This window comes from Chelonoidis abingdonii, chromosome 25 (assembly GCF_003597395.2).
Source record: "Chelonoidis abingdonii isolate Lonesome George chromosome 25, CheloAbing_2.0, whole genome shotgun sequence".
Classification (NCBI taxonomy): Eukaryota; Metazoa; Chordata; order Testudines; family Testudinidae; genus Chelonoidis; species Chelonoidis abingdonii.
Genome location: NC_133793.1, coordinates 9,619,605 through 9,639,823, shown reverse-complemented (window position 1 = coordinate 9,639,823; position 20,219 = coordinate 9,619,605). Strand labels below are relative to the sequence as shown.

At 42.3% G+C, this 20,219-nt stretch overlaps 1 protein-coding gene across 3 annotated transcripts; it reads right to left on the bottom strand.

Annotated features, from left to right (window-relative positions):
- Window positions 1–4,756: 4,756 nt before the first annotated feature.
- On the bottom strand, window positions 4,757–15,030 carry PDIK1L (PDLIM1 interacting kinase 1 like). 3 transcript variants are annotated; one of them, XM_032802914.2, is made up of 4 exons: window positions 14,957–15,030; window positions 12,074–12,375; window positions 9,143–9,442; window positions 4,757–4,889 (listed from the first exon to the last, which is right to left on the bottom strand). In XM_032802914.2, the coding sequence occupies exons 2-4, from the start codon at window positions 12,356–12,358 to the stop codon at window positions 4,851–4,853; spliced, it is 624 nt and encodes a 207-aa protein (XP_032658805.1). In that variant the 5' UTR covers window positions 12,359–12,375; window positions 14,957–15,030; the 3' UTR covers window positions 4,757–4,850. The 3 variants fall into 3 exon arrangements, with proteins under 3 accessions (XP_032658805.1, XP_032658804.1, XP_032658803.1); XM_032802913.2 differs by lacking the exon at window positions 4,757–4,889 and adding an exon at window positions 5,519–8,421; XM_032802912.2 differs by lacking the exon at window positions 4,757–4,889 and having other exon boundaries at window positions 5,519–9,442.
- Between the last annotated feature and the right edge of the window lie 5,189 nt (window positions 15,031–20,219).

The window sequence follows — 20,219 nt, the reverse complement described above, 5'->3', positions numbered from 1 at the left end:
GACTGGGGATAAGGTGCTTAGGCTGCTGAAGGGGCTCAGGGCTTGGACAGATGGTTGAGGATGCAGTGGGGGGTGAAAGCTCTGGCTGGGGTGTGGGCAGGCTGCTCCGGGACAGGGGCCAGAGAGGAGGACTCCTCCTAGCCCTTCCCTGCCAGCAGCAGAAAGCTCTGGGAGAGAAGCCCCACTTTCCTGCCCCCCCAGCAGCACACTCACCCCCACTACTGTCACTGCATGTGCTCCTAGGGCCTCTCTCAGGTCCAGGAATCTCCCCCACCTCCCCCGTGGTGGCGGGTGCCGGAGGGTGCTGCGTGTACCTCCTTCCCTGCTGTTGCTCCTGACTGTAGCCTCGCCAGGGCTGAGGGAGGGGGCTGTCTCCTTGCCCAGCATGGGGCAGGAGCAGTGACTGTGGGCTGGGGGGAGGAAGAGGGGGGCGGCTGTGCTGCTGGAGGGTCCTGCCGGAAAAGGGAAGGGTTTGAGGGGAAGGGCAGTCTCAGAGTCAGTCTGCCCTGTCAGTGAGATGAGGGGCACTAGCACCCTGCGGCAGCAGTTGCTTCAGGGAGGCAACGTGGAGCTGCCCTGAAGAGACAGTGTGTCAGTGCCTCTCTGGAGCCCAGGAAAGGTGAGCAGGGGGTGGAGGCAGCAAGTCAGGGCCCAGAGACACTCGGGGAAAGCATGGGGGGGCCGCAGGTGGGGTCGGGTCTCCCTCCCCAGCCCTAAATATTGGTGGAGCTGAGCCCCTGGGTTCTGAATATTGCTGGTGCCCGAGCACCACCTGGGTATGGAACTCGCCGCCTATGTGACAATACTGGATTTACAATGGCACCACTAGCACCAGGCCCATGGTCGAAAGGGGCCCCAGGCCCAGCCCGGCCCGGTCTTCTCTGCCCCCACCCGCTCTCTCCTGTGGGGTCAGAGAAGCTCAATGCTGCAGGTTGCTGCGACTTCCATGGCAGCCTCTGCCAGCACCAGCCTGGCTCCTGCCCCGCCTCTTTCCCCAGGCTCATCTTTTGAAGATGTTGTGCTGGTTTCCTTTAAGAATGTGGACTGAGGTTAGATATGGAGTGATCATTTGGTGAAAAATGTTCGCCCATGGAAGATAGGGTGGTTTTGTCTTATTTTTCTGTGCGAGTTCATTCAAGAGCACATGGGCTGGTTTCACACACAGTTGTTATTGGGGCATTTAGTGCACTGGATGAGGTACATCACATGTGAAAGGCATGCATAGGTCCCATGGAACTTGAAAGGTGTGTGCAGGGGGCAATTGATCTTCTGGGCAGTGGAGATACATCAGCAAGCTTTGCATCTGTTATGGCAGGCTCTGCTGCCACTTTGAGGTGGTGAATCCCGATCTTGTGGAGCTTGATTCTGATGATGAGCTTGGTTTGAAAAATTTCTTTTCAGGAGTTGCAATTGTAATACCTTGTATGGATTCCAGTGTGGGGTGGTAGGTGACAACTAGGGGTATATAAGGTTATCCTGGGGTATTTAGAGAGATCCATTCCATACTATGATCTACTTCTCGGGTGATGTCCTTGTTCAGTAAAGGCAGTTTTAAGTGTAGTAAGGTGTACATGCCAGACTCTCTCCTCAGAGCCTTTTTGATAGTATCTGAGTGCTGGCTGTAGATAACAGATTTCTTGGTGTGCTTGGAGTGGTTACTGGATCTGTAAAGGTAGGTGAGGTGATGAGTGGGTTTCTTGTATGTATTGTCTGTAGAGTTCCATTGCTGAAGCTGATCATGGTGTCCAGAAAGCTGATGCTTCGGCAGCTTGCCTGCGGGAGGTCCGCTGGTCCCGCAGATTTGGCGTACCCACTGCCGAACTGCCACCGAATCCATGGGACCTCCCGCAGGCAAGCCGCTGAAGGCTGCCTGACTGCCACCCTCACAGGCATCAGCAGGGCACCCCTTCCAGCTTGCCACCCCAGGCACATGCTTGGAGTATGGGTGCCTGGAGACACCACAGCACATCCATAAACCACCATCACAAGTGGGAACATTGTGGCAGTAACAGCAGAGAGGCCATAGACTGAATGCCACCTTGACTCCCCCAGAAACTTTCTGTGGCACATGGAGGGACATAAGTGGAGTGGCCTGGGGGAAGCTTACACTGCTGTACAGAAAATTTCAGTCTCCAGGCTCTCACTGAAAACAAAAAAGTAAGTTCTCTGCCTGCCCCCAGTGTTTCTATTTTTGTAAATTTATGGGGTTTTTAAATCTCATCTTCAGTAAAATAAACATACTTTATCTGATGAAAAGTGCTAAGTACTAGCTAGATATCAACACCATCAACACTAATGTGAGGCAATTCAAAACCCAGGGAGGCTCTGGCAAAAATCATGGTTATAATGTGCCACCTCGTGGCCATGCTCAATATTACTCAGTGGGACATTTGAAAGTTCCAAGTTACAGCTAACAGAACATGTTAGTCGTACTGAGTAAATATTAGAATTGGCACAACTATTTGTCATGAATAATATTCCTTACAGTTATCTTTTGTTTTTGGCTGGGAAACTGCTGACTATCTGATGCAGTGCAGCCTACCAGACAGAGCTCTGCACGGGGACTCTGAAGACCAGTGGTCTTATTCTCGTCTCTACCACTGGCCAGCTGGATGATCTTAGACAAGTCACTTCACCTCAGTACTTCAATTTACCCATCTCTAAAATGAGGATAATGATATTGATCTCATTCATAGAGCACTTTGGAGATCTACAGATGGAAAGCACTGTAAGAGCTGGGTATTGTTCTAATACATTTTCATAAATATTCACCAGATAGGTCAGAATCACTAAGGTATTTTGTGGCATCCAATATGAGATGAAACAAATCCCTTTTTGTTAACTAGTGGGAACGGTACCTATAAGAATAACCAGCACTTTGTATCACCTGCTCACCCCATGACTGAAAATGAGGCACAGCACGTTACTTGGCAGTGTCTCCTGCAAGCTGTGGGGCCCTGCTAAAATGGTTTGTGTTTAAACATCTTTTACCTTGAAGCAGTATCCTTTGTATTCTAGTAGAAGTTCATTACCCTTTTCTCCTCTCTTACAGCTCTCCAGTAGCAGTTTAGAAAGACATTTAATTAGCGCACACAAACATAAAAGAATCATGAACACCAATCCTTGATAGGAAAGAAAAACAGTACACAAAAGCCTCCCAAGTTCATATGTAGATTGTTATTACAAGGTTCATTTGAGCTTGCACAAACAGTCAATGTTAAGAAGGAAAACAGCGCAGCACTTTCAATGAGAGGGCAATGTTCCAAGGGGCGGGGCATAATTACTGTAGGTTTCCTCAGACAGGATTTTATCTAAACCACAAAAGAACCGTCTATCATTACACTGCAATTTAGGAAGGAGCCCTGATTGGCCGATGCACAGAGACGAGCATTATTTAAATGAACACAGAAAGCAAAAACAAAAAACAAGTAAAGTTCACAACCCCAGTACCAAAGAGAAACGCCCTACCAATACATACAGTATGAGCAAGCTCAGATTACAGTTTAACACAATGCAAAATGAGTGAAATAAGGTAGTTGTATTAACTTACCAAAAATGTGGCCTTCATTGCATCTAACTACTGGGCCAGAGAGTTCCTTCACTCAAATTAAACTTCACTCAAACTGAAATCAGTTTTAAAAACACTAACCTGTAATACATATTTGGAATTGATGTAGATTTAGTAAAAACATTTTCTAAGTTACATTTTATTTCATTGGTGGGACAGGAATTTAGTTTTGCCTTGAATTTAATCAAGCAGTTTCATCCTGTAGCAAAAAATGTATACTTTAAGGAGCAGGGGGAGGAATTCATTAGCTTATTGATTTTAGCACACAAGTCTTTCATTGCTGGGAACCTGGTCCATTTTCTCCACTGGGATAGATGGGGTATCCCAGGTCAGGACTGAGGTGCATTGGAAAAGATGAAAGATTTCTTTGGTGGAGGGACAGGGGAGTCAGAAGACAAGGAAATAGAATTTATAAAGTTTACAGCTTTTGCTATTCTACACATTACTCCTCTCACCCTAGTTGTACTATCCACTCAGTCTGGAACACTCATACTATTTTTTTAAATTAATCATGGAAATATTTTTATAATATTTCCACTCAAAGAAGATTTATCATAATTATTAGCATTACTGTAGTGCTTAGAAGCCCTAGCCAAGGACCCCAGTGTGCTAGGGAGTCAGTGTCATTTCACATGCCTCCCCCAAAAGAGTCAATGACATCTAACAGGCTCCAGTATCTGTCTAAGCAACTGATGCTGCCCTCCGATTGGGGAGGCTTTTTTCCAGCTCCAACTCAAAACCAGATTAGTTCAAACAATAAGGTCATAGCTAGGCATTCTGCAGTGCACACATGCTATGCCTGAGAAAGGTGCTAACTGGCACTTCTCCTTTCTTTAATGCTTCCCTCCAATCCTTTGCAGTGAGGCTAATGTTGCAAGACATCATTGCTGGGCTGGTGACAATTTCCACACACATTCCAAACAGTGCATGGCATCATTCTGGAATAAGTGACTATTCCAGTGCACAACACAGACATCCCCCTAGGATGAACCTCCCATTGGTGCGTATTTGAGCATAAGTTAATAGTACAAAGATCATTCTAATGCATGGTTCTCAAACTTTTGTATTAGTGATCCCTTTCACACAGCAAGCCTCTGAGTGTAACCCCTCCTCCACCCCTAATTAATTTTTTTTAATATATTTAACATTATAAATTCTTAATGGTAAGAAAACTTGTGCATAAGACCACCATGACTTAGACCCTCATTGACAGCCTCAGCAGAGAACAGAGACCGAATGGACATGGCCCATTTCTATTGGTAAGAAAATTAGCTGTTGATCTTCATGTCTCATCAGTCCCTGCTGTCAGATTTGTGGCACACTGATGGGAAACCAAAAGAAAACTTGTTACTATTGATGCTATAAATCTTCCATGACTAGAGATAGGCTTGGAAGGATTAGATTTTGAATCAGTAAATGTTGGTAGACATCAATTTCACCATACACCTACAAACCCATGAAAAAAATATTTTCTTCAGTAACAAAAAATTTACAGATAGGCAAAGAAAGAAAAATCTTGCTCGAGAAGTTACAAGAGTGTTCTTTGTATATTTTGACACATGATCTTGACAACTTGTTTTAAAAGTTATAAAGCTTTAACTTTTTGAATCTCAGTGTCTATTGTCTGACCCTCCATAACTTCCCACAGCTGAGAAAATTAAAAAAAATTTTTTTAAACTGATTATCTGTCAAAGTTATCAAAAATGAATAAAAAAATGAATTCTGCCAAGAATGGAGAAGAGACTTCAGGGTTCAAAAGACATCAATCTAGCACCTTTCATAAGCACTAAATTTAACAAAATGACATACTAAGAAACTGATAGTATTCAATAGTCCTTTCCTGGCAAGCAAGTGACTGAACAGACAAAGAAGTCTCTAGTTTAGGTGATGGTTAAATATATAACCCAATGACACTGACTAGGAAGAAAGTTTCTCTTCAGTCTCCAAAGGTTTCATTTAAACTCAGATTTTATTTCAAAACAGTCATGAACTTAATAAATTACACAATAATTTTCTTCCTTTATAAATTCTTCATAAAATATATTTTACAATTTTAAAGAAAGATTAGAAAGTCTTTTCTTTCTGAAGTGCTGATGAATATCTCGACCTTTGTGTCATGCTGGTGAATTACTTTGTAGCTGCTACAATAGTTTGATTTATCAAAGGTTTCACAAAGATCCAAAAATAATAATAATAAAAAAAATCAATCAATCACACACAAAAAACACAGACCTCAAAGACTATCACTCAGTGTTCACCACTGAAACACTCAGCTTCACCACTACCACTAGGCTAAGCACCACGCGAGGGTCTTATAAGTACCCTCAGCCTTTAAAGTGGCAATTAGTGCAAAGAAACACTTTGGGAAATCAACAGTTCTACTTTATGATCCATTAACTCTATCGCTTTAAATTAATTTCTCAACTGAAGTTAAGAAGCAGGTTCATGGTTATCCTTTGAAACTCTTCAGAGATTAACTCATTCACAAAGAAGGTAAGTGCTAAATATTATTCCAAGACAGACTAACATTTTAGGGTACATTAGTGAACAAACTAGTATCCCTGCTTTGATATTTTTAAAATCTTCAAGAGTTTGTAGTTCTAGCAGGGCATGATCTTTCATCTTATGTAACCCTGAAAAAAGCATCAACTTTTCAATGTCAAAGTGTTACCAATACATTGTACAGTAACACTGCATACACAGTTTTACCTTCCTCCTTGCACTGTGACCTTGTCTTTAAAGGCAAGCTGTGGCTTTTGCTGTACCGATTCAGCTTACAAAACATTAACAGAATGAACAAATGACTTCCAGTAAGTTCCATTTATTAATTACAAAGTTTAACTCCCAACCTTACCTTTATAGACAGTCACATGCAAGAAAGACAGTGACATCACTATAAGCCTGCTCAAGATGACTGGGGCCAATTTTCAGTTGGTATAAATTAGCAAAGCACTATTGTAATCTATGCCAATTTATACCAGCTAAGGTTCTGGCCCAATGTGTTCTATCAACATCTCAACATGACAGTATATCTTTTCCTGAAATCTATTGCCACCTTGCATTTCTATAGCATCTTCAGATTTCCAAGTGCTTTAGAACCAATAAGCCATACAATACACCTTTGAAACGTGGAAGTATACTCACTTGAGAGAGACAGAAGTTAAATAACTTGCCTATGGTGACAGAGAGTCAAAAATAAAATTCAGGGTCTTTGCTCCCTGTTAACCTGCTACACCACCCTACACTGTGCAAGGACAGAATACAATTGGCTCTTACAAATGTCTAGAAGTTTATTAAAGTGACCAATAACCCTGCATCATGGTCCCTTCCCTTTTTGTCTGAGGGACAAACTGTACTTTTCACTTGTGGTAAGTGCTCACTTCATTCATGGGGACAGTAAACACTGACTGGTCAGTTTCACTTTCTGATGTTCACACAGCAGCATTAGGGTGCAATGTTTGGCTTGCAAGCACTCCAGGGGACTGTTTAAACCTAAACAAGAAGTGTTTTTCATTTTGAAAGTTTTCAAAATTTCATGAACTTGGTTTTGTAAAAAAAAGTTCTTTCAAAGCCCACTGCAACTTTAGGATTTTACTCACCATTAGACATGACATTTGGGTGAGTAAGTTTAGTCTCAGGTCTCCTCCCCCAATTATGATCAGTTCAAAAGGGTAAGCAAGTAAGATCATGCACCTGTGTGTTCATGACACTATTGCAAAGCTGTTTTAGTCTACCCAAATATGCACGCTTCATGAAAGTTCTCCATTAACATATGAATCAGTTTTTGTGGAGATGGGTTAAAAGCCTTGTACTATTTCAAAACTTTTAGATTTACGATCCAGGATTAAAAAGAAAATCGAAAGAAATAAAACACTACCTCTTAATATGTAGCAAAACAATGCAAGGATTGGTTAAAGTTTTCCACATAAAAGTTTCAACTGAAGCTGCGATATTTCAGTCACACATTAAATTTTAGGACTTCTCTCCAACATTTGAAAATGGAGATGCTCACCACTTAATTAAATCATCCCCACAGCATGATCACGTTAAGGGACATAACTGCATCAATGCCAAGAAGAAGGGAAGAGCAAGTTACAGATCTGAGTTACAAACAAAAGGACAAAGAAAAATTGTGTTTCAGTCTCTCTTTTGGGAGGGGGAAAGAATCTTAGAGTACTATTTTATCTGCTGCATTCCTCTATTGAACATCTACATTTTCATAAACCAAGTTCATAAAATAACCATTCCGAAAGTGCTGTAGTTGCTACTGGATTATAGATGCACATGTGCAGGCAAGTTAGAAAGCTGTAGCCTCAGGTGTTAGAGTATTTGGTTATCAAAATAAAACTGAATAATTAATGATCTAACAAACAAGCTAGCACATGATTGCATAAATCTGTAATTTGACTCCCTCAGCTACAAACTTACCAGGTGGTAAGTGCTCAGCTAAGAAACATCTCAGCACCTTTAAATATTCTGATTCCTTTGCATTGCATTTTTGTCTGCAAAGTCAAGTTTTAGGCCCTTTTTTTGTTAACATTTATAGGCTATAAAAATAAAAATGTAAAAAAAACAATTTGGGAGCGGGGAGGGAAGTATGCGTTTCGTTTGTTTTCCTCACAGATCCCAATCATCCAGATTCACACCAAATAATTTAAACAAAAGTGGCATTTTCTCTGTATGGAATGCAAACTCTCATGCTCAGTCACTCACATATACATAAATATATACACATAGATTTACTTTACAAAGCACAAGGATTTGCATTACCAGCATGCAAACCTCCTCTTCCACGGGACTTCCTAATACTGTGATAGGAAACTGGAATGTCTGCAATACTCCATAACATATTTCTGGAAAGAAAGAAACATCTCAACTCATGAATTTTCTCAGCCAACTTATATAAACGAACTTTACCTCCACACTTGAGTAATATACATATAAAATGTATTTATAACAAAATGGCCAACTCAAGTTTACTTTAATTTATGCAAATCAAAAGAAATTCAGTTGGTAAAAACTAAACCCTGAAGTTCTCAGTTCAGGCTTCTTTTGTTTTTCTGCTGCCACAAAAGGCTGCACCATTGTTAAAAAAACAGAAGCAGCTCTGTTGAGAGGTTTGAGTATTTGAGGTCACGTGTCCCAGTTGCTATCTTTAAAAGCAATTTTGACTAATCTGAGTTCTAGTTCAAAAGCATCAGGACGGTCTTGTGGGTTGGCAGCCAGCATTTCCTTAATCAGCTGCTTCATACGGGCATTCATAGATTTTTTCTTTACAGGGATGAGAAGTTCCATTTTGGGGTTTTCTAGAAGTGCCTCCCCAACTGGCACAATCTCTGTCCCTTGCTTCACATAGCTCCCCAAAAGTTCTTTCTTAGTCTCAGTGTCTATGAAGGTGATCCTTTCTAACATTGCCCAAATTATAATCCCCAATGCAAAAATGTCTGCTTTTGCAGTGTAATGTCCTTCCCAGACTTCAGGGGCCATGTAGAAGTCAGTCCCACATGCTGTTGAAAGGAAACATTTATTTACGTTGACAGGCTCTTCAGGGTTCTGTCCTGAGGCTGAACATACCTTACTTAACCCAAAATCAGCTACTTTCAGAGTTGGTTCCAAGTCACTAGCATCCATTCTGCTTTGTGAGATCAGAATGTTGTCAGGTTTGAGATCACGATGGATAATCTGATTTTTGTGAAGGAAAGCCAGGGCACTGCTGAGTTGAAGCATGAAACTGGTGTTGGTCTTGCGACTGGGCTTTCGGGATAGCAGGTACTCATTCATATCTCCTCCATCACAGAAATCCATCACGAACCAAAGGTAATAGGCGCTTCTGGGATCAAAGGCTATTTCTCCTTTTAATGAGGTCTCTACAAGCTGTAATAAGGAAGAGAGATTTCACATACCTGTTCAGGAAGCATAATTCACAGAAATAAAGAACTACTGACTGAAAAAATAAGAAACGAACAGAGAAAGAGAAGTCACACTCTTATCTATTTCATGTAAGATAGAATCAATTTTGAAATGTCAATGAATTTGACAATCCTACTAATTCTCTGCCTGAAAAAACACAGCTCAAATTCCAATTTAGAATCTATAGTTATGGGCAGATTACAGTATTTTGAAAGCTACCCAAGTATCACCTTCTCATCTGAGCAGTGTCCCAGCCACAGCAAAGCCAGATTCACCCACTCTAACAACTTTAATCCAAATACAGTGTTTCAGCAAGTAGCATTGATACAGTGCCAAGGAGTTACTTGTCCTCTGCTGATGAAATATTATGCAATGGAACTCTGAAACTTACTTTTCACTCCATCTCCACGAATAAATTCTAACAAAGAACAATCAATATGCATAGCTAAACAGCGATAGAAACTAACAAGCTTCTGCTTTTGTTGAAGTTATTTTAAAGTAATCACTTATTAACTAGCTATTTTCCCAGATGCATGGAATATATTTGAGCAGGAATTTCCAGTTACTGATTTATATGAAAACTAATGAAACAACTAATCAGCTTTGTTAGTCCTAATTACACAACGGTACATTTGCTTCTTCAGCTTATGTGAGGTGGCTTTCAGCACATTTTGGAAGCTAAGCATTTCAAACCAAACCATTTGTGTTAATAACAAACAACAATACTACCAATACACACTGGACTAAGGCTACTTTGACAGAATTTTCAAAAATCAAAGCAACTGCTAATATAGCGTTCTAGGAACACTTTTTGAATCAACACAGTGAGGCTCTTTCTTCTGACAAGTGAGCATAAAACACACGGCAGCTTTAAAATGACATTGTTAATATAGCTGTGATTCTAAGGCTGCAACAAGCAGCGACTGAGCAAGGAATACAAATAATGTCGTTCAAACTACATATTCACATATTACCCACACCTCAGTGAAATTGATGTACTGTGGCAGTAGTGAGGAATCTTTCTAGAGAAATATGTCATAGGAGTACATTTTTTTCTTCCATACATCCCTGTCAAGTCTTCCTAGTATTTAGCACCTTGGTTCAGACCATTAGTCCACAAAGTTCAATATCCTACTCCTGACTGTGCCACAACACCAACAGGTAGATCCTCAAATAGTTTAAACTGTCATAGTTCCATTGGCTTCAGTTTATACCAGCTGAGTATCTGTCCCCAAATGCTTCGTAAGAAGGCACTCCCCTTCACTACTTGCATACTGCATCTGGCCAGTTCTGTAGTGTTCTATTTTTTGGGTAGGGCACAGGGCAAGAGATTTGACTGCCCCCACCTTAACATGTATAATTATAAATGTCACCATAAAGTTACCCAAGCCTCTTTGAAAGTCTAGATACAATAGATAATTCTATACCTATAAACTCTCTGGGACAGGTATTATCATTTTCTGTTTTTGGACTTAGCACAAAGGAGCTCTGATTTGGTTGAGGCCTGTACGTGCTACAATACAAGTAATAATAAATAGAAATATATTAAACTTGAACCCATGCTCTTTGTCACTCCAGCAGTACCTTGTAGGTCATCCTTATTCCATCAATCCAAAATAGAAAGTTTCTTAGTTCACTTAGTTTAATGTCAACAACACTGGTCCCTTTAACAGTGAGCCAGACACTTTCACAATTTTCCCCAGCAGTCATGTCTAACATTGTCCAATGAATGAATCAAAGACAATGAAAAGACTGCTAAGTTGTGAGGGGCCTTCCTATGTTTGTACAGCACAATGGGGCCTAAATCCCAATTGAACACTACTATAATAAATATTTTAAAAAAAAGAGGGCCTGCACTGGACACAAAAAACAGAAACAAGTGTCTGAATATTATATATCTGATCAGCACACAATTGATATTTAATGTGATAATGAGATATATAAATAAAGTAAACATTTGATAATTATTCACTGGATGTACTAGTCACACATTGAAGAGTGCTTTTATATACAAATGTGAATTTACTTTCTCAGATATATTCCTATCATAGTCTCATCACCTTTGTTACCCTTCTTAGTTTATTTGCCCCCCTCCCCCTTCAAATAAATAAATCTCTCTTGCACTCTGGTAATGAACTTCCTGGTTACTGGCAGAATCCTACGCAATGGCTTCTTAAGAGGAAGTAACCATCTTTGCTTCAGAAGACAGCTGGTGTTTAGAAATCTTGGTGAGGTCTGTCTTAATAAATTAGCAAATGTCCATTCATGATTAGAGCTACTGCAGGGCTTTTACCCAGAAAATGCAACAGTGTGTATATGGATTGTGTTTTGTTTTCATTCCCTTAAATTGTCAGAGCTATATGGGATTTTAGCTGCGTGACTTTCATTAAGTCTGCTGGAGTTGCATGGCTATAAATCCGAAAATCCAGAGGATTCTGTTTAGTAACCCATCATATTCAAACATCTCTAGAGAATTCGTAGCATTGTTTACATTGCATATAAAAAAAAAAAAAAAGTTGGCTATACCTTCACCACTTCTTCCTGCCCAGTTAGATACCCATAAATTACTCCTATCCCCCTCCCAGGCTCACGTACCTGTACATAAAGGGAAGAACTAGAACCATGTGACATCTTCTGCACCATACCATCTTTCTGTAAGATGCACTCCTCCAGATGGATAACATTTGGATGCTGGCTCTTGATACTGCTCAGTGCCCAGAACTCACGTAGAGCTAGTTCCACGTTCTCTGGAGCATGACACCGAATTTTTTTCACTGCAACCCGGGCAGAGGTCTTCCTGACGACTGCTTCATACACCACACCATAACTACCACGACCAACCTCCCGTATTAGATCGTACTTTGGCTGGCTACTCACCATCTTCAAGGTCAAGGATTCTGGGGGCAAAAACAATAACAAGGGACTAAATCCTGTGAATGACGACTGATCTGCATTTCCTCTCTTTGTATCAGTATTGTTTGGGCTAATCACTGTGCATAAAATCATCAGTATTTTCATTCATCAAACAGAAATCTGAATGTAATGGCTCATTGCAATCTGATGTTACCAAGATGAAGAAGCCTGAACCTTGTTTAGTAAAACCATGACTAAGAAAAATTTTCAAATAATATACAAGTATTATCATTTTAGCTGGTCTTTATCGTAAAACGTTCACAGTTCAGGCACAACATCATCATCTTTCGCTTGTATTAGGTCAGGACAGAAATGTCACATACCTCTCTCGACTGCTTATTCTCAACATCTTTTACTCTAACCCTGTGTACAATTGCAGTGGAGTACTGAGCTTTCTTCTCCCATATATCAAAGCATTTTTCCAGCTAAGGTCCTGGCTGAAGCCCATACTTAGGGGATTTTATACATTGTTTCAAATTGCATTAAGTACAAAGTCACATATAGCATGGGTAAACATTTTCTGTTGTAGTTTAATTATTAAATGATTTTCTGGTACCAAGGCAAAAGGAGTACTTTGAGATGTATTTTAATTTTAAATACAATCTGAACAAAGAGTTTATTATGAAAGGACAGTTTAAATAGGGCAAGATTTTTAAAAAAGACACTCTACAGTCAAATTCTAGTTTTATTAAGAAAGGAAAGAGGCTGGACTAAAATTTGTATGTTCATATTTTTAAAACAAACAAACAAACACACACACACACACACACGATCCTCCTTCCAAGATTACACACCCAAAAATACAATAGCATTGCACTAATGCAAGCCAACCAGAAAGGGACACTAATTACAGACAGAAAAACTTTGGCCAGGCATTTGGCAAAGCAAAGTGATTTGCAACAAGAAAATAAATGGACTAAATGGCAAAATAGCAAGTTAGATTATTAGAATTAAAATAATCTTTAAAAGTTAGTGACACAGGTAAGTATATTTACTACAGTAAACCATGCACTAAGGTCTACTTCACTGAAGCAACCTTCTATCATCAGGCAACTTTCAAGCATATACAAGGTTCGCAGCACAAAATAAATTACAAATATCATGTGTGTCATGTCAATATCAGTGCCAATATATGGAGACTTGGCAGCAACATCTTTGTTATGTGAGTTTACACTCTTGAATGATTTAAATGTAAATCTATAAATTCCCCACAGAAGTGCCATTACAATGTGAGATTCAGATAGTAATATTTATTTAGCCTCCTCCTATAACATCAGCATAAGCATATGGAGAATAGTGCAGCCTAAATGCTAAGGTAAAGTAACTAGAACACACACAAAGGAAGGTACGTGCACACAAAAACGGTATCAAATTCTGATATTAAAAACCCCAACAAAATGAATTTAATTGTTAAGGAAAGTCACATATTTCCCAGCCATGGTCATCTCAGGCTCAAACAGAGCATGGAGCACAATTTACCCTTTAAACATAAGTTTACTGTACACTGTACCAGAACCATGCCCATTGCTAAATAAATATCAAGACTGTCACCTGTCTTTCCCACTGCCCTCCAAAAAAAAAAAAAAGGCCATTTCCAGATTCAACAAGTCCCTCCTCTCATATGGCATCAGAACAATCCCAAATATCATTAGGCCTATGTAATAATCTAACCTAACACCCCAGAAGAGACATTTTAAATAGGTGCTAACCCAGTTAACCATCACAGATGAGGCTAGCAGGAACACATGGTTAAAACTGACCAGCAAAGGAAACACCCAATTGTGTACTTTTTTTTTTTGGGGGGGGGGGGGGCGGAAGGGTCTTAGGATATAGGAGTAGGCCCTGGAAATTAATTGTTTGGCCCTTTTTTTGTAAAAAGCTTCCCCCCCCCCCCCCCCCCCAAGTTTCATAATATCAAATTTCACATATTCTCTACTCAGATGACTAGAGAGCATCAGACAGGTAAAGGAAGGGTATCCTGACTGACTGACAGGTTAAATGATTTTTACTCAGGTGTTTCGAGCCCATGTGTTTCATCAACATTTAACTCAAGTACTGGAAAAATGACGGTGGGAAACTCTCTCTGCTCCACACTCCCCCCTCCCCTCCAATGAGAGCGCTCCCACCCCAGTGCTCCGGTGCTCCCTGGAGACCTCCAGCAAAACCAGAGCTGGACTAAGATTCCTGGGAGGGGGAGCAGCAGGAAATTAGACCCCAGAGCCCCAAGCAGGGCACCAGCCCCATTCGCTCCCCTACAGGGCAGGTGAGGCCTCACCCCAGAGCCCCTCCTCCCACCTCAGGTGCCCCCTCCTGAGCCTCAGCCCCCCCCCCACTCCGCCCTTAGCCCTTCCCCCAGCCTTTCCACCCCTTCCCTCAGCCCCCGCCCCCACCCTGACAGCGTGGGACTCGGGCTTGCCCAAAGGAGGCCGCGTTGCTCAGGCCGCCTGTCAGGAGCTCCTCCCCCCTCAGCCCCTGCTGCAGGCCCCGGGCCCGCTCGGCCGCCGCCTGCCCTTCGCTGCGCCGCACCGGACAGCCGCCCTCCCCGGCCGGCCGACTCGCGGTTACCTCAGCGCCGCCGCGCTCCCGCCGCCCGGCCGCCATTATAGGGTTCCCTTCCCCTCACACTTTGGGCGCCGACACACCCCCCTCCGCGCGCTCCCGCCGCAGCCTGGACGCGACTCCCGCACGCGCCCTACCCTTGCCGCTTCCCCATTGGCTGACGCGGCGGGCGAGCCCCTTCGCCTTCTTTGTGGCGCGCGCCGCCGCTTCTCATTGGCTGGGCGGGATGGGCGCTGGGCGGGGCTTTCCCGAAGTGCTTGCGCCTCTGCTCGCAGCATGCGACTCAATATCCCCCAGCTCTGTGCATCGGGGTCGGGAGGGATGCGGGGGGTGGGAGGAGGGATGCACCACTGGTGCAGCTCCCAGAGCAGCATAGGGAATAGGGGAGACGCGGATGCATTCCTTAAGGCGCCTGACTGGGGGGAGCTGGTTTGCGAGAGGTGGATATGGCGTTCGTGCAGCTCACGTTAGGGTGCAAGGAAGGAGGGAGAAGGGATGATGCGCCATGGATGCAGATCATGGGGAGGGGGATAATATATACCACTTCTCGCAGCTGACATAGAGATTGGGGGAGGGGGTTGAGGCAACCACGCAGTCTCCCTCTCTATATATTATCAACACCCCGCCCGGTTGCAAATCCAACCTGCGCCTCTGTTGCGGTTAAGAAGTAATGGTTTGAATTGCATAGGGTGTACCCTCTATCCCAAGCCCTCCCCAGCCCACTTCACCAAGGGGATGCTGCTGCCCCCTGCTTGCTGCTGTCCCCTGTGCAAACACCTCCCGTGTCTGTCACTCACAGATGCTGATTTTCCTGCTGATTTTTTATATATGTCTCATTTTTCTCTTCTGCAATTAGATCTTTGCCATTTTAAAAAATAAATCCTATTATTTTGCCTTTTTAAAAAGAAAATGCAGACCTTTTAGACTGCAGCTTACTGTTTGCCACGCAGGGAGGAGGATTGCACCTTTTGTTATGCCTTGTCACTGTGTGATGGGGACATGCCTTTTAGGGGGCTGCAAGCATATTGAAGGATGCAATCATTTGGTAAGATCCTTTCCCCCTCTTCTCGAGAGGATGCAGGGGTATTGGTATCTTCCCTTAAAGGGATACTGCATTTTTCCCTGCTAGGAAGCAGGAAGACACACTTACTGACTATGCCGTGTCTCTATTATACTTAGTCACCTGCAAGACATACAGTTCAGAACCGATGGTGGCAGGCAGCTGAGGTCCCATCTTCCTTATACCTCCCAAATCAATGTGGGAGAAAAAGCACCACCGCACGCATCTCAGAATGGGTTAACGTTCAGTGCCCCTGGACTTCATAGCACAAGACAGTCAGTTATCAGTCTTCATTAGAACCCGCTCACATGGCTCACAGGCAGGGATCAGCATTCATTACACCCCTCATTAATATTCTCCAGCACCTGCCTGTGAAAAACAGTCAGAGTGGAAGTGCCCAGATCTGAGGCTTCTCAAAAGCCTGCCTCTCCCCAGGAATGGGGCTGCACCAGTGTTTCCCCCAGGAATTGAAATTGGCGGGGGGGATAAGGGCCAATGAGGGTTGAGACCGTGAGGACGAAGGTAGGATGTATGGCAGCTGAAAAACTGAAAAATGTTTAATGACCATTTTATTAGATTTAACTAATGTTTTAAAATCATCACAGAAATCAAAGTTGGCTACTATGAAGCACTAAAACCTTCTTGTTTTTTTGTTGTAATTTTGCACAACTCTTTGGTGTCTTGTGTGTCTGTTACTTCCTGTCCTCCGTGATATGCTCGTGATCACGCAGAAAGCAACTTCTTACAGAATACAAAATTCTATTCAATGAGGAAAAAGAACGTCAGCTGTAGTTGCTGTGACTGGGAGCAGCAAGAGATGAATTCCTACTTCTTTCATCCCAGGAAACGTAGCACAAAGATCGGGTCCAACTACTAGTGACGATGCGTCTGACGAAGTGGGTATTCGCCCACGAAAGCTTGTGCTCTAGTCCATCTGTTAGTCTTTAAGCTGCCACAGGACTATTTGTTGCTTTTTAAAGAAGAAATGGTTGAAGTTAAATCTTCATTTGTTCATCATATGATATTCCACTCTGTGTTCAAAATTCTCTGTTCTGATCACATAGCAGCCCCATTGCTGGCAGTGCCTCACTCCACTCAACTATAGGTGTTTTATAAGACAGGCATCTGTAAAAGTTGTGTGGAGGTTGAGTAGAATCCAGAAATCGCTATTGTAGATTTGTAAGAATCAAGTCTGTGTATTTTTTCAGCTGGCTTAACAAATATTTCCTGTCCTCTTCACTTAAGGAATCAATATAAGTACCTTCATTAGTCAACTTATGGACTGAAGTCTTTGCTTCTTCCAGTACGTTTTCAATGGATGTCACTGATTGAGCCAAGGGTAGCTTCTATTGCTGGACAAAGATCTACTATTGTTGTAGCAGATGTCTGGATGACATTGTTTATGACCCAAGTAGTTTCAACAGCAGACTTAAAAAAGAGAGAATGGTGATAGTCTTCTCTGAACTTAGTAGCAAAAGTAGTCCACCAGCCTAGCCTTGCAACTTAGATTGATCCTATCTTGGTAGATACTTTCCAAAGCTAGTAATAATGGTTGCAGTAATTTTAAGACAACAGCCAAGGATCACTCATGAGAAAGCCAGCAGGTTTTCCCAGGTTGGACTAATTTGAACTTTAGTCCCAGTGTATCTTCTATTTTGTTTCCAAGACGTTCAGTCCTTTTGGACTCTTGCTGAAAAAAAAAGAATAACAAAGCTGTGATGTTGCACTCTATATGTTTATGGAAATATGCTTATGAGTGTAAATATGACATAACTGGAATACGCTTTATGCTAGATATGCCATGTAACCTGTCTTCGCAGAGGTTATGATCTACTGAATATATTCATCCTATTCGTATGTGTGTATCATATTTATATCTGAAGTTATGAGTGTTGGCTCTATGTTTGTATCTGAAGTCTTTGTTGTAGGAAAAACATAAGGGAGGTTTGGCCAACATATTGTGACAGGACTATGCAAGTAATTGGAAGTACTTAACTAACAATGGATTTCGGGAGACACCAATCCACATCTGAGCTTTCAAACTAACATGTAAACCATGGCGTTGGCCTGCAAAAAACTAAATCATTCATGAACATATGACTTGCCCATGTGGGTACAAATTCCATCTTGGTGCTGTGATTTTGCACAGAAGAACAAAGGGATTTCCACCCAGAAGAGAGAGAATATAAAAGGCCCTGAAAGCCTCTCCATTTTGGTCTTCAGCGGGCTCAAGAGATGGCCTCTCCACCCAGGGCTGGCTCCAGGCACCAGAGAAGGAACCAGATGCTTGAGGCGGCCAATAGAAAGGGGCAGCACGTCTGGGTCTTTGGTGGCAAGTCTCTCAGTCCCTCTCTTCCTCTTTGAGCTGCTGCTGAAGAGGAAGAGAAGGAGTGAAGGACCTGCCACCGAATTGCCACTGAAGAATGAAGCAGCGCAATTGAGCTGCTGCCGAAGTGCCACCGATCGGCTCTCCCCCCACCACCTTTGCCACTTGGGGTGGCAAAAAAGCTGGAGACAGCCCTATCTCCACCCCAAAGAGGTGACTGAAAGAAACTGGAACAAAGGACTGTAAGTACAGGTGTGTGAATGATTGCTGGATCCAGGCCATAAACTACAACGTTGGTCTGAAAAGGATTGTACCTGAGATAACATCTAGGGTGAGAAATTAGTATTTGTGACTAGATCCTTAGTGTATTAAGTTAGCCTTGCATATTTTGATTTATTTTACTTAGTAACTTACTTTGTTCTGTCTGTTATTACTTGGAACCACTTAAATCCTACTTTTTATACTTAATAAAATCACTTTTGTTTATTAATTAACCCAGAGTAAGTGATTAATACCTGGGGGAGCAAACAGCTGTGCATATCTCTATATCAGTGTTATAGAGGGTGGACAATTTATGAGTTTACCCTGTATAAGCTTTATACAGAGTAAAACGGATTTATTTGGGGTTTGGATCTCATTGGGAGCTGCGTGTCTGGGTGCTGGAGACAGAAGTACTTGTTGAGTGGTTTTCAGTTAAGTTTGCAGCTTTGGGGGTGTGGTTCAAACCCTGGGTCTGTGTTACAGCAGGCTTGCGTGTCTGGCTCAACAAGACAGGGTTCTGATGCCCCAAGATGTCAGGGAAAACGGGCTCAGAGGTAGTCTCAGCATATCAGATGACAGTTCCAAGGGGGTCTCCATGACCGAACCCATCACAAAAGCCATTACTAGCCCTAGCAGGGGTAGACGGCCTCTGCAGTGTGTATAGGAGAGATTAGGGTTATATTTTATTCTGAGCAAAGCTTGGACTCCACTATGTCGCACATATGATTAATTAAAGAAAGGTCTGATCTGGGTTGGTTCTTGTTTTATCTGAGCTGGATCATCTGTCTGTATGTGGTCAGCCCATTACTTCTACCTATACTGTGAGGTGGGAGGAAAGCAGCTTGCCAGAGACACAGATGCTTTCTCAATGCCCTACGCAGCCCCTTTCTTTAGTGGGGTTTCCACTGGAGGAGATGTATGCATCCAAGCATATAAAAGTCTATTTCTCCCCCAGAGCATGGACAATCTATTGAGGGGTGGGGTGTCAGCTTTTATTGTACAGCAGTCACATCTTTCTCTTTGGATTTTTTTTGCCATACGATGAACCCTGTCTGATGAGCTGAGACAGCGTTTATTTTGTATGGTTTGTTAATTTGGCTGTTAAGCCCACAGTAATAGCTATCAGCAAGCATCAGTGCCCTGATGGCATTAAGAGAGAGGTGAAGAGATGAGCAGTAGGGATGGGATAATTCCATGATCCAGTTAAGCTACATTCTGTCCCTCCACATCTGACACTGCAGCGTATGATTCTACTGACGGGGTGGGAGCGGGGAAGAGTCAGGCAGTGGATGCTGAAAATGGATGTCACCGTGTTGTGGCAAGTCGCTTCATAACCTATGTGTGCTCATGTATCAGATTTGCTTGTAAGGGTACATTTATAAATGGTTTGTACACTGACCAATCCATATTTTAATAAACACTTAGCCAATTGTAATAGATTGCTACACAGCCCAGGACGTCAATAGTTTGCTTAGAACCAGCTATAACACTGTCTACCAATGTGCTTAACAACCATCCAATACGTACTATTCACATCTAAATGTCGTTATAACATCGATTAATAATTGACTGACCCTTTATAAACGGTAACTATACCCTTCATATAAAGCATGACCCAGCAC

Excerpts from the sequence above, each read along its gene's own strand:
- PDIK1L (XM_032802912.2), bottom strand. The coding sequence starts at position 12,358 with ATGGTGAGTAGCCAGCCAAAGTACGATCTAATACGGGAGGTTGGTCGT. Across the intron at positions 9,443-12,073 it reads GTTCTTCCCTTTATGTACAG|CTTGTAGAGACCTCATTAAA; the intron begins GTACGTGAGCCT and ends TCCTTATTACAG.